Source organism: Pan troglodytes, chromosome 20 (genome assembly GCF_028858775.2).
Source record: "Pan troglodytes isolate AG18354 chromosome 20, NHGRI_mPanTro3-v2.0_pri, whole genome shotgun sequence".
Taxonomy (NCBI): domain Eukaryota; kingdom Metazoa; phylum Chordata; class Mammalia; order Primates; family Hominidae; genus Pan; species Pan troglodytes.
The window spans coordinates 59327152-59340153 of NC_072418.2; the positions used below are offsets into that span (position 1 = coordinate 59327152).

A 13002-nucleotide genomic window follows, 5' to 3' on the forward strand; every position below is an offset into this window, starting at 1 on the left:
AAGGGAGAGTTTTTTGCTATGGGGTCACTGTATGACAGGATTAACACACTGGCAAGGGAAAAAGATGCTTCTAATGGATGCTGGGACGGTTTTTGAAGCTTGGAAAAAGCATTGGTTCTCATTAAATAAAATGAAGATAGCAGAACTCCCATGACAAATGAGGATGGGATCAAAAGAAGTGGATGTACAAGGGAGAACAAGCGTCATGGAGATGGCCAATAGTGGCTGTCCCCTAGGCGAGAGCTGGCTGCAAGAGGTGCTGTTAAGGAACTGGGCTCTCTAGTTGCAATGGGAATGATAGGATCTCAGAATAATGGCAGCCAGGTGATAGCTCTTAGCATCAAAAGCAAGGAGGGCCATAATTACCATATGGGTAGAAGGCTTAGAATAGAATCTGGGGAGATTGATCTTCAGAAATCTATGGTTCTGGCTCATAGCATATGAGTTTGCCAATGGCAAGTCATCTGCTTCCAATAAGAGTAAACTTACTGAGACAAGGGGTTGCTCCGTTGCCCAGGCTGGAGTACATGGCATGATCACAGCTCAACTGCAACCTTGAACTCCTGGGCTCAAATAATCCTCTCACCTCAGCCTCCCAAGTAGTTGGGACTACAGGCACATGCCACCACACCTGGCTAACTTTTTTGTTTCTTTGTAGAGATAGGGTCTCCCTTTGTTGCCCAGGCTGGTCTAGAATTCATGGTATCAAGTGATCCTCCTGCCTCAGCCTCCGAGTGTTGGAATTACAGGCAGGAGTCATAGTGCCTGGCCCAAACTTAACTAAAAAACCAGAGAAGGCAAGGTGCATTGGCTCACACCTGTAATCTCAGGACTTTGTGAGGCCAAAGTGGGAGAACTGCTTGAGTCCAGGAGTTTGAGACCATCCTGGGCAACATAAGAAAACCCTGTATCTACAAAATAATTTTTTAAAAATTAGCCTAGCGTGGTGGCACATGCCTGTGGTCCCAGCTGTTCAGGAAGCTGAGGTAGGAGGACTGCTTGAATGGGAGGTTGAGGCTTCAGTGAGCCATGGCTGTGCCACTGCACTCCAGTTTGAGATGCCATCTCAAAAAACAAAACAAAACAAAAAAACTAGACAGTAAATATAGGTGTTGTGGCCATATAGTCCCTGTGGCAACTACTCAGCTCTGCTCTAGTGAAACCAAAGCAGTTGTAGACCATAAATGCAATGTGTCACTCAGACTTTATAAAGCAGGTAGCGGGCTGGATTTGGTTTTTATACCCTGCACTAGGCAAAATGGGATATTATGTAAAGATAAAGGTATAATTCATAAATAGAGGGTTAGTAGTATGTCCCTGTAAGTCAAACAATATAAATTAAAAAGCATAAATGTCTGGAAACTCAAGGTGTTGGCAACATTTTTTTAGGAAATTCTGATCCAGCATACCAAATTATATGAAAACATGGAGATTTTTACCATTGCAATCTAGTGGCTTAATGGACTTATTTAGAAACTTGTATCCAAAAATGCAGAATACATATTTTTTCAATGTTCATGGTATATAGAAATCAATCTTGTACTTAACCACACACACACACACACACACACACACACACACACAGTCAAATTGGGTGGCACAGTGGCTCATGCCTGTAATCCCAGCACTTATAGGAAGTGCTGGGAGGCCGAGGCGGGTGGATCACAAAGGTCAGGAAATCCAGACCATCCTGGCCAACATGGTGAAACCTCATCTCTACTAAAAATACAAAAATTAGCTGGGCATGGTAGCGTGCACCTGTAGTCCCAGCTACTGGGGAGACTGGGGCAGGAGAATCGCTTGAACCCGGGAGGCAGAGGTTGTGCCACTGCACTGCAGCCTGGTGATACAGCGAGACTCCATCTCCAAAAAAAGAGTAAAATTCAAAAAGTAGATAACTTCAGGCCACACTTACCAACCATAATAAAATTAAATTAGATATTATATCACTTAGGATGCTTTTGGCTGCGAATTTACAAAATATCCAACTAAAAGTAACTGAGCAATCAAGGTTTATTTTTCTCAGATAGCAAGGCATCAAAAAGGCAGTTCCAGAATTGGCCTAGTAGCTGAGTCTTCTCAGGCTCTGGGTCAGCTTCTCTGAGGTCCACTTTTTTCTCTTCTTAGTTCCAAGATAGCTGCAGCAGCTTCAGGCATCATGTTCTTATATAAAAATGTTTAAAAGCAGGAAGTGAGAGAGGAGGAAGTCTTCATGATAAACCTGTCTCTTCTGAATGAGGAAAATCTTTCCCAGAAGCCCCGGCAGATTCCACTGAGCAACACTGGGAGATACTGGCCATACTGTGCTGCACAGGAGACTGGAAAATTAGCATCTGATATTCTCGGAGTCCAAGGCAAGACACAGATGCTGCCAATAACAAGGGGAATTGGGTATGGCTGCTGGGATGACAACCAATGGTTGTCTGTGCCAGTCACATAAAACAATGTAACAACGTGGAAATTAAGAAATATTCTCCTAAATTTAGATTATTTCTGGATCAGAAAGAAACAAAAACCGAGATTATTGTAAGATGGTCTCTTTATTTCATCATTTTCTGTTACTTTCTTCTTTCACTGCCTGGATGTTTGGTAGTCTTGAATAGCATGTTTAGTGCATATGAGTTTATCTTGCAGATTTTCATGTATATGCATGCATTCAAAGGCTATAAAAATTCCTCCAGTGTAGCTTTGGCTTTCCCCTTATCCTCACATCTCTTTGGCCACATTTCACATCTCTTGGCATGTCAAACTCTCAATTCATTCTTTTCATTACCATTTATGGTAATTGCATGATTTCTTTGTTAAGCAAATGATAATCTGGCTGTTTTTTTAACTTGTAAGAAAACGATAACTTTTGCTCTTGATAAAATTACTACACTGTGGTTAGAAAATGTGGTTCTGGAATGTGTTAGAAATAAAATTTCTCCCAACCTTTCCCTGCTTCTTTGACAATTATGATCTGAACAATTTACATCCATAAAATCTTCTTTGATATGAATTTTCAGACTTAGGATAAAGGCTGACCTCTGAATGAAGGCATTGTCACTGGCATTACATTCTTTAAGTCTTTCTCTAAGAGGGAGAAGTAAGTCATGATTAGCCTAGGCTAATGGGCTTTCCCCATTACTTCCATTCATATGGTTGCTTGCCAACATAAATTCTCTGATGATTAGTAAGGGGTAACTGCTGATGGAAGGCTTTTCTACATTTATTATATTCACATGTGTTTCTCTATTATGCATTCTCTGAGGTTGAACAGTAGTTGAATCATGACTCAAGGTCTTCTCACATTCCTTATATTCATAGGGCTTTTTCTCAGTGTGAATAACCTGATGATGAATCAATTGTGAGCAATGACTAAAAGCCTTCCCACATTCCTTACATTCATATGGCTTTTCACCTGTATGAATTCTGTAATGTACAGTAAGATGTGAGACCCGTTTGAAGGCCCTACCACATACCTTACATTGGTAGGGTTTCTCTCCAGTGTGAATTCTCTGATGTTGCTTGAGTTGTGAGCTCACTCTAAAGGCCTTTCCACATACTTTACACTCATAGGGTTTCTCACCGGTATGAATTCTCTGATGTCGTATAAGAGTTGAGCCTTGATTAAAAGCCTTCCCACATTCCTTACATTCATAGAGTTTCCTGCCAGTATGAACAGTCTGATGTTGAATCAACTGAGAACGATGACTAAAGGTTTTCCCACATTCCTTGCATGCATAGGGTTTTTCACCAGTATGAATTCTATAATGTACTTTAAGATGTGAGATCCGATTGAAGGCCTTGCCACATTCCTTACACTGATAGGGTTTCTCGCCTGTGTGAGTTCGCTGATGTTCAATCAACTGTGAGCTTCGACTAAAGGCCTTCTCACAATCTTTACATTCATACGGTTTCTCACCAGTATGAACTCTCTGATGTTGTATAAAATTTGAACCAGAATTGAAGGCCTTTCCACATTCCTTACATTCATATGGTTTCTTACCAGAATGAATATTCTCATGTTGAATTAGTCGTGAGCCATATTTAAAGGCCTTCCCACATTCCTTACATTTATAAGGTTTCTCATTAGTATGAATTCCTTGATGATTAATAAGGAGTTCCTTTTGCCAGAAGTCTTTTCTACATTTATTATACCCAAAAGGTTTTTCTCTAGTATGAATTTTCTGATAAAAAGTAAGGGATGCATGCTGGTCAAAAGTGGGCATTTCTTCATGTCTGATGATCATCTGATGGAAATGTCTGTCTGGATTTCCCTGTTGTCTGTCAAACTGGTTTCTGCATTCCCAGTCATCTTGGAAACTTGAACACTCAAGACCATAACTTGTAAGGCTTTCCATTATCTCCCATTGGGTTGATTCGACTTCATAAACATGCTGCTTTGGAAATAATTCCTTGGTATCATATCTGGACTCCAATACTGAGAAAGAATGAAAAAAAGCGAATATGTTTGGTTTCTTTTTTTTTTTTTTTTTCCAGATAAAGGACTGGAGGGATTAAGAATAAGAACTGGAGGGTTTAGACTCAATGCCTATTAACTCTTGAATGTAGCTAAGCAATTAGAAAATGGACAAGTAGAACACTGAAAGGAAAATAACATACATGAGATGAGGGAGGCAATAAGAGAGGTTATAAAAGTGATTCTAAAATGTTAGTGTGGGGCTGGGCATGGTGGCTCATGCCTGTAATCCCAGTGCTTTGGGAAGCCAAGAAGGGAGAATCACTTGAGGCCAGGAGTTTGAGACCAGCTTTGGCAACACAACAAGACCCCATGTCTACAAAATAATTTTTAAAAATTAGCCAGCAGCAGTGGCACATGCCTGTAGTCCCAGCTGAGAAAAGAAGACTGCTTAAGCCCAGGAGTTAGAGGCTGTAGTGAGCTATGATCACGCCAATGCACTCCAACCCGGGTGACAGAGGGAGACTTTAAAAAAAAAAAAAGAGTTGGTGTGGGTCAGAATCACTATTGAACTATATTTTTTAAGACAGTAAATGTTTCTGTGAGACTCTAGAAAAGACAAATATAGAGTGACAGAAACCAAAGCAAATCATTGGTTTGACGGACTGTGCAGGAAGGAGCACAAGGGAACTTTTTGGGTTGATGGAAATGTTTGCTATCTTGATTGAGGTGATGGTTATGTGGGTGTATAAATTTGTCAACACTCATTAATAGTACATTTTTAAAATGCATTTTATTGACCATAAATTATGCTCCCAAAAGAGTGAATTTTAAAACGATGATGGGGATTTCAAGATGAAAAGAGTTCCGGAGATGGACGGTGATGATGGTTGTACAACAGTGTGAATGTACTTACTACTACTGAACTGTACACTTGAAAATGGTTAGCATGGTAAATCTTGTATTTTACCACAGTTTTAAAAAATAAAAATAAAAGTGGTGGAGGAAGTGTGTGGTTGGATCTGCAACCTGCCTCAGTGCCTGGAGGACATGCAGGAGAATGAGCCAGAGGAATATGCTGGTACAGTGGCAGCTATTCTCATGTGTCTGCTAGAAGTTAGAATGACATGGCTGCTGTCTTCCTCTGTGAAGCTTTTTATATCTGAAGTTTAGTTGAACGCCATGGCTGAAGCCCATTATCAACTGAATGACATTTCTTAAATTTCTTAAATGTCATGCATTTACCTGAACCTTTTCATTTCTTAAAGGTGACCTTGGAGAAAGAAGGGCTTTTTTCCTTGTTTAGAGGATTAGGCCAGTTGATTGAGGGTGGGTCCTTCTAGAGCAACATACTTTGCTGATTATTCAAACTGCATGAAAAAGCTGAATGGTATAATGGACTGTGATTCTACCTGGTACATGATTTCAGCTAGAGTGGCAGGTTTTACTGTACTTATAGCAACCAACCCCAGTTGACTTAAAGAGACTCAGATATAGCTTGACTACAGGTGGGCACCACCATGCTCAGCTAATTTTTGTGCTTTTTTGTAAAGATGGGGTTTCGCCATATTGCCCAGGCTGGTCTCAAACTCCTGGGCTCAAGCAATCCGCCTGCCTTGGCCTCCCAAAGTGCTGGGATTATAGGCGTGAGCCACCATCCCCAGCCTCAAAGTACTTTTTGCTGAGAATTTGATTCTGTCCTAATTTGCTGAATCATACATCGTAGATTCAAGGTGATGTGCTAACAAGGATATCATTTTGAAATGTTGCCATTAAGTTCAAATGCACCTTTTCATACTTTAAACTGATATATGTATATAACCCTTAAACATGTTCATGATAATTCTGTTGAGACTTCTGGCTAAGGATGTTGCTATACTGGTATATAAAATGTGCACAATTAAACTCCAGTGTGATACTACTCATTTCAGTATATATGAGTGGTATATTTTGTGCAGTAGCTTTATCTTAATATGGCTCTTTGTGAATGCACTTTATAGCATTTATTGAGGGTGAAAGACCAGGAGGGAATTCTATGTTAAGTATTTCTATAAAAACATTGGTCATTTATTCAACAGAACCAGTATTCCTAACATTTGTCTGGGTTTTAGATATGTTGTTCTGCAGATCTATTCACTGTAGTGACCCCAACATTATTGAAAATTACCAAGCTTTTACTGCTGTCACCAGTGAAAAACTGTACCTTCTTAAATTCTGTCAGCATGTCACATTTATTGTAATCAACGGTAACTGGATGTTTCTGAGGTGTTTTGATTGGACTCAAAAGTATTACAATCAGTTTGGAGACAAAAACACAATCTGCATTTTAGTTTAAGTATGACACTGATGACTTTAAAAAAAAACTATATACAAACGTTCTATATAAAGTTTGCCTCCAAAGTATTTTTCTTTCTCTTTCTTTTTTGGGGGAGAGATGGGGTCTCATTCTGTTGCCCAGGCTGGAGTGCAGAGGCACAATCATATTATACTACAACCTCAAACTCCTAGGCTCAGGTGATTCTCCTCTGTCAGCCTTCTGAGTAGCTGGGACTACAGGCATGAGTTACTACCCCTGGCTGCAGAGGGATTTTAATATGTAAAAGTATTAACACAGTGTATTAACTTTGTGCCCACGCAAATCTCTTTTCTATCACATCCTTATGTTCTTCGACAGACTGACTTTTATGCTTCTCCTTTTAGAAACATAAAATTGTTTTATTCTTAGTTTTAAAAAACATTTGAATGTGTACTCTTGCTTATGCGAAGATTTATGACCTACTAGTCATAGCTAAATAGTCAACATTGTAAGAGCTGATACTTTTTGGTTCATGTGAGGTTTGGTATTCTTGCATTTATGTACACAGATGTCAATTGTGTGGACTTGTTCTGTATTTATGTTAACTAGCTTTTACTGAATTGTTGAAACTAAAAAAGTTAAAAACGTGCTTATAAAAAAAGGGGGGGGGGGATTATGTCCAAAGAACCCAGGAGCCAGTTTGAAAGGGTGTCACTGGGCAAGTCTGGAAAACTATGAACGTTGTGATAAATAATGATAATGGGTAATAATCTGTTACAGGATAAAATAAGATTTATTTTATTCTGACCTGGAAATGAGAAAAAATATGCCACCTACTATTAATCCATATGATATAAATGAAGAAACAAATGGTGAAAGGGAGAAAGCTCTTCTTTACAGGAGTATGTGATCTAATAAATAAGAATAAAGTTTTTTTAAAAATCACTATTTTGTAACTATTAATCATATCTGATCCAAGAGAAAACTATCAATGACTTCTGAAACTAGCAGGTGAATAATTTGTGAGAAGCACAATATTTATATCCTCTCCAGGTGGACCATAAAATCATGGCTTGCCTCTATTTCTACAGTGCTTTACCTCTGCCCACAGTGCAGAACCCAAACTTCATAACGTGGTTGCCTTTCCTAGCGTATCTTTTTTTTTCCTTTTTGAGACAGAGTCTCTCTCTGTTGCCCCAGCTGGAGTGCAGTGGTTCGATCTCGGATCACTGCAATCTCCGCCTCCCGTGTTCAAGCGATTCTCCTGCTTCAGCCTCCCAAGTAGCTGGGATTATAGGCACGTGCCACCACACCCGGCTAATTTTTGTGATTTTAGTGGGGACGAGGTTTCACCATCTTGGCCAGACTGGTCAAGTGATTTGGCCGCCTCAGCCTCCCAAAGTGCTGGGATTATAAGCATGAGCCACCATGCCCGGCCCCTAGTGTATCTCTTTGTGTTCCTCCCTTTGCTCACTGACCTCAGCCACAAGGGCCATCCATTATCTCAGAGGTACCAAGGGCTCCCTGCTCAGGTCCTTCACACTCATTGGCTACAACTGGTATTCCCCAGCTACATCACACCTTCCATGTCTCAGCTAAAATGCCTTATCCTTGAAGAGGCCATTGGCCCTACCATGCACCCTGACTGAACCTGTTCTTTTTCTTTCACATATTAGCTCATGTCCATGTGTGTATGATTTCATGTCTATTTTCCCACTGCAGTGTAAGTTCCAGGAAAGCAAGGATAATGTCCACCTGCCTCATCAATGTATACTGTGGCATATTCCATGGTGCATAATAAAAGCTTAATAAGTACTTGTTAACTGACTCCAGAATTCAAACAAACCGATACAAATTCCTTTAGAAAAATGGTCAAAGGACAAGATCATGTCCTTTGCAGGGACATGGATGGATCTGGAAGCCATTATCCTAAGCAAACTAACACAGGAACGGAAAACCAAATACTGCATGTTCTCACTTATAAATGGGAGCTAAATGAGGACACATGGACACACAGAGCGGGACAACACACATGGGCCTTTCAGAGAATGAAGGTTGGGCGGAGGGAGAGAATCAGGAACAGTAACTAATGAGTACTGGGCTTAATACCTGGGTGATGAAATAATCTGTAAACAAACCCCCATGACACAAGTTTACCTATTTAACAAACCTGCACTTGTACTCCTGAAGTTAAAAAAAATTTTAAATATTAAAATTAATAAAAAAAAGAAAAATGGTCAAAAGATAGACATCTTTCCAAAGACAAAATACTTTCCTTAGGAACCACCATATTTGTACTCAGTCTAGCCCTATAATCCAGGCTGAATTTTTAAAGTGTTTCAGGAAGAAGGAGCAGCCACCTTTGTCGAATGCTGCTGACGAGCTGAGGAAAACAACACGTAAGACATAAGCTTTGAAGGTAGCAACCTGCAGGGAAGATTTTCTAAGACAAAGGGCCACTTCCAGCGGACCTGATACCTGCAGTGGCTGCTCCCTTCCCAATGATACCTCACTCACCTGGACACAGGCCTCCAGACACCACTCTCTCCACCATCCAGGGCTCTTTGCCTTGCTCTAGGAAGGAGATCACATCAGGTTTGGAAACGGCAAGACCTGGAGATGAGAAGAAACATGCCACCTGGTTATGGTGTGGGGGCCCCAGAATTCAGATCCAGGACCTGGTCATCAAGCAGGAGAGACAGTTGCAGGAAGTGCCAGAGGAAGATGGGACAGTTGCCTGAGGGTAGGGGAAGATGCAGCTTCAGCCAACAGCACCGCCCTTTAACCCCTCAAAAATGACCAACCAATCATAAGACTGAAAAGCACCCAAAAACTGACCGGGAAGGAACATGCCCAAGGATAACCTCCAAACTAACAGACGAGATCACCTTACCCAGTGAGACCAGGTTGCTGTAGGTCTCCAACATCACGTCTCTGTACAAATCCCTCTGAGCAGGTGCCAACCACTGCCATTCTTCTTGGGAGAAGACTATGGCCACATCCCTGAACAATTCTGACCCCTGGAATGACAGGCATGTATGATATATATGTATTTCAATGGTTCACAGTGGGATGAAAGGAGGTGGGGCAGGTCTTTGCGGGAGGGGGGGTTGTTTTGTTGAACAAGAAGGGTGGGACTGAATGTGAAAGGTGACAGAAGAAATGGCGATGAGTAAAACAGAATGATCAAGTTGTTCTCAAACACTCCTTTTAACTGCAAATCAATGCTCTGTGTACAGGTCTGGGATGAAAATTAAAATCAAGCTAAATGGAGTTTTCCTTATTGTTAAGAAACAGTGTAATAAAGCACACTGCCCACTCTACACTTGGCATACAATAAATTCTCAAGGTGAGACCTATCATTTCTATCTTTTGGAATAACAATAACAACAAAAAATATTTCTGATGGATTTTCCCCAAATATTTTATTTTTTAAAATTATGGAAACATGTTTTCTATCTTAGATACAGGATTTTCATGTAAGTCAAGAATTTCTTGGAGATGAAAGTTCATCATTATGTTGGAACATAACACAAGCATTTTTCTTCATGGGAAAAACCATGGAGATAACTTTTATTGAGTGCACAATTTTCTATCAAGTGAAACGACTGACTCAAACATCCTCTTATTTTGGATCCCGAGGTTGGATCAGATCTCTAAGGCTTTTCCAAGCCCTGACCACTCAACCACCTAGATGATCATCTCACTTGCTACATCACTCACCATCCTCAGCTCTGTACTTTTCTTCCTCTTAAGCCAAAGAAACTAATGGAGGATGTCCCAGATTCAAATGCTCTGTCCAACGTCAAACTAGACTTTAATTCTGGCATCAAATTTTTGATGGATTCCCAGCCAAACCTCAATTACATATCCAATCATTAATCATTCCCAAAGCAGGACACTGTACCACACGCTGAAACTGAAACCAACCAACACCACCTCCCCTGCTTTTCTATATGTGATTGCTCCTAAGCATTCATTTCCATCTCTTCAAACTTCAGTTCTTACAAAGGATGCTCTCATTTCATACAGGGAAATGAGTTTCTCCTCCTAGCAGACGAAAACCATCAGGAGATGCAGAATGCTATAGAGAATAAATCTGTGGGCATTTGTCAGAGGGGAGAGGACAATGGGAGAGGAGACTCCTGCCTGGTCCTTTTATTCCCTAAAATGGAAAAGTCTGAGAACCACATTTCTGGATGGAACCCAGGTGGAAAGTTTCAAGATAAGGAAAGCAAATATTTATGGGATTTAAAAACTCACAAGGGACATGACTTTTAGAATTTCAAGGGCTGATAGGTCCTCCTTCTGGTTCCTCTCTTGGCGAAGGGCAGAGTCCTGCGATGGTAGAGCTGGGGGAGGAAAGAGCAAACATGAGAGGCTAGGCTTGCCTCACAGTTCCTAGAATGCCAAGTTACAAGTCCCCACCTGCTTGCCCTCTGCCCACCAAGAAAATGAGAAGGAGGGGGAGGCAAAGGGATCCTCACCCAACCCCAGGAAACCAGCTTTAGCTGCTGCAAGGCAAAGGGGAACCAGTGGTCCTTTCCCTCCCATTTCCCCTAAACATCCAGTGGTTCTGTTTTGCTGCAAATGCAAGTCTGAGACAGGGATGCTGAGGGCTGTTCTAGTGACTGAGACCCACATGTTACCTCAAGGACAAGGAGGGCTTCCCTCAAGCCAGGGAGCATAGAAGGCCTGCATAATTTGCATAGCCCCAGCCTAGAATAAAGCCTTTCCAGGACTAGGCCATTTAACTCTCTCCTGCAGCAAATATAACACCTTTGAAAGTATACCTGGCTCTTTTCCCAACCGCCAAATATACAAAAAGCTCTACAGCCCAAACTGAGGCTTTGTGGATGCCACTTCATGGAGCATGCCTTGCATCAACAAATGGGATAGAGTTGGAAGGAACAGTAAGAGACAAATTACACACAGCACGCCCAGTGCTCCATTATCAGCACATAAATGTGTCCTTCCATAGAGACACAGCAGTGCACAAAGCTGCATGTCCAATAATATTTGCTAAATAAGAGAACTAAAAATTAGTACGTAAGTAGGCAAGTCCACAAGTAGCCAAGAGGTTGAATCATTTTTGGCACAGCCATATAATGGGATGCCAAGTGACTATCAAAAATGACTATCAAAAACTGACAAGCAAAGATATTAACTACTGAATCCTTTGAGAACATTCAGCAAAAAGAAGTCAAACTCACTAACACACAGGCTAAAAACAAAACAAAACAAAAAAATTGGAAGAAAAAACACCCAAGTATTCGCAGTGTTGTCATTTAACCAGTTCTTGAGCTCACTGTTAAACAAGAAGTACTCTGTAAAGGAGTATATAAGGTGCCTACTGCATTACAAACATTTGGTTCTAAGTAACGTGTAAGTGAAATAATTATGAATGTTGCTTAATATGATGTAATAGGCAGCTTTTCCTTATTATGACCACTTTTATAAGCATTATTTGTATTAACTGCACGATATCCTATTTACAAAGGATGGCCTGTGATCCACTCAAGTGTTTCCCCATTGCTGGACATAGAATTTGAACATATAAAATTTTCCCAAGTATAAGTTTTTCTAAACTAGCGGTTCTAAGTCTTCTGGGGTCTTGTAACTCTCTGAGAACCTCATGAAACAAGATTTCCTCTCAGATTAAAAAAAAAAAAAGGCACGCATAACAGTGAATGCAAAACATCCGCAATTTCAGGGGGTCGGAGACCCCTGCGCACCCACCTAAGGGGTCCATGCACCTGGGCTATGAGGCTGGAAGCAGAAAGGGGGCGCCAGAAAGCGCGCGCCGCGAGGGCCGGCGGGAAATGTAGTCTCACGCCGGTAAAGCCACAGAGCGACGATGAGGCGAGACGTCTGCGTTCTTCTCAGGCCTGAGACCCAACCGGCCCGGGCACCAGCTCCTGCTGGACCCCAGAGCGCCTGGAAAGCTCCGGAACCTCTCACCTGCCGCCTCCTCGGGTCCAAGTGCCACCGCGGCCGCGCCCCCGGCAGCCCAGGGCGCGCTTCCACCACGGTACCGGTGGAGTCGCCGTGCGCAGCCGGAAGATGGCGCAGACGCACAAAGCACACCGATGCTGCGCCATGATAGGGCCGGCGCCGCAGTGTCTTCCGGGAAACATAGTCTCTAGGCGTAAAGGCAGCAGCCCGGCCTTGAAGCCGGATCTCGCGATGTTTCAGGGTGAGCCGGACGCAGGCGTGCCTGCGCAGTGCGCGGAGGAGTGCTGTTCGTGTGATCGAGTCCCTGGGTTGCTTCCTGGGGTCTGTGGTGCTGGGTGTGCTATCTGCG

At 41.9% G+C, this 13002-nt stretch overlaps 1 protein-coding gene across 3 annotated transcripts; it reads right to left on the reverse strand.

Moving 5' to 3' along the window:
* Positions 1 to 1995: 1995 nt before the first annotated feature.
* ZNF582 (zinc finger protein 582) lies at positions 1996 to 12901 on the reverse strand. Of its 3 annotated transcripts, none has more exons than XM_524408.5 (5): positions 12660 to 12901; positions 10962 to 11050; positions 9592 to 9718; positions 9216 to 9311; positions 1996 to 4423 (listed from the first exon to the last, which is right to left on the reverse strand). In XM_524408.5, the coding sequence occupies exons 2-5, from the start codon at positions 10968 to 10970 to the stop codon at positions 3102 to 3104; spliced, it is 1554 nt and encodes a 517-aa protein (XP_524408.3). In that variant the 5' UTR covers positions 10971 to 11050; positions 12660 to 12901; the 3' UTR covers positions 1996 to 3101. The 3 variants fall into 3 exon arrangements, with proteins under 3 accessions (XP_524408.3, XP_063656960.1, XP_003316792.2); XM_063800890.1 differs by having other exon boundaries at positions 12455 to 12901; XM_003316744.5 differs by having other exon boundaries at positions 12438 to 12901.
* Between the last annotated feature and the right edge of the window lie 101 nt (positions 12902 to 13002).

What these genes read in the sequence shown, in the direction of transcription:
- ZNF582 (XM_003316744.5), bottom strand. An exon ending in TTCTAAAAGTCATGTCCCTT is followed by an intron (nt 9,719 to 10,961) that starts GTGAGTTTTTAA and finishes CTGTCATTCCAG; the next exon opens with GGGTCAGAATTGTTCAGGGA. An exon ending in GTCTGGAGGCCTGTGTCCAG is followed by an intron (nt 4,424 to 9,215) that starts GTGAGTGAGGTA and finishes ATTCTTTCTCAG; the next exon opens with TATTGGAGTCCAGATATGAT.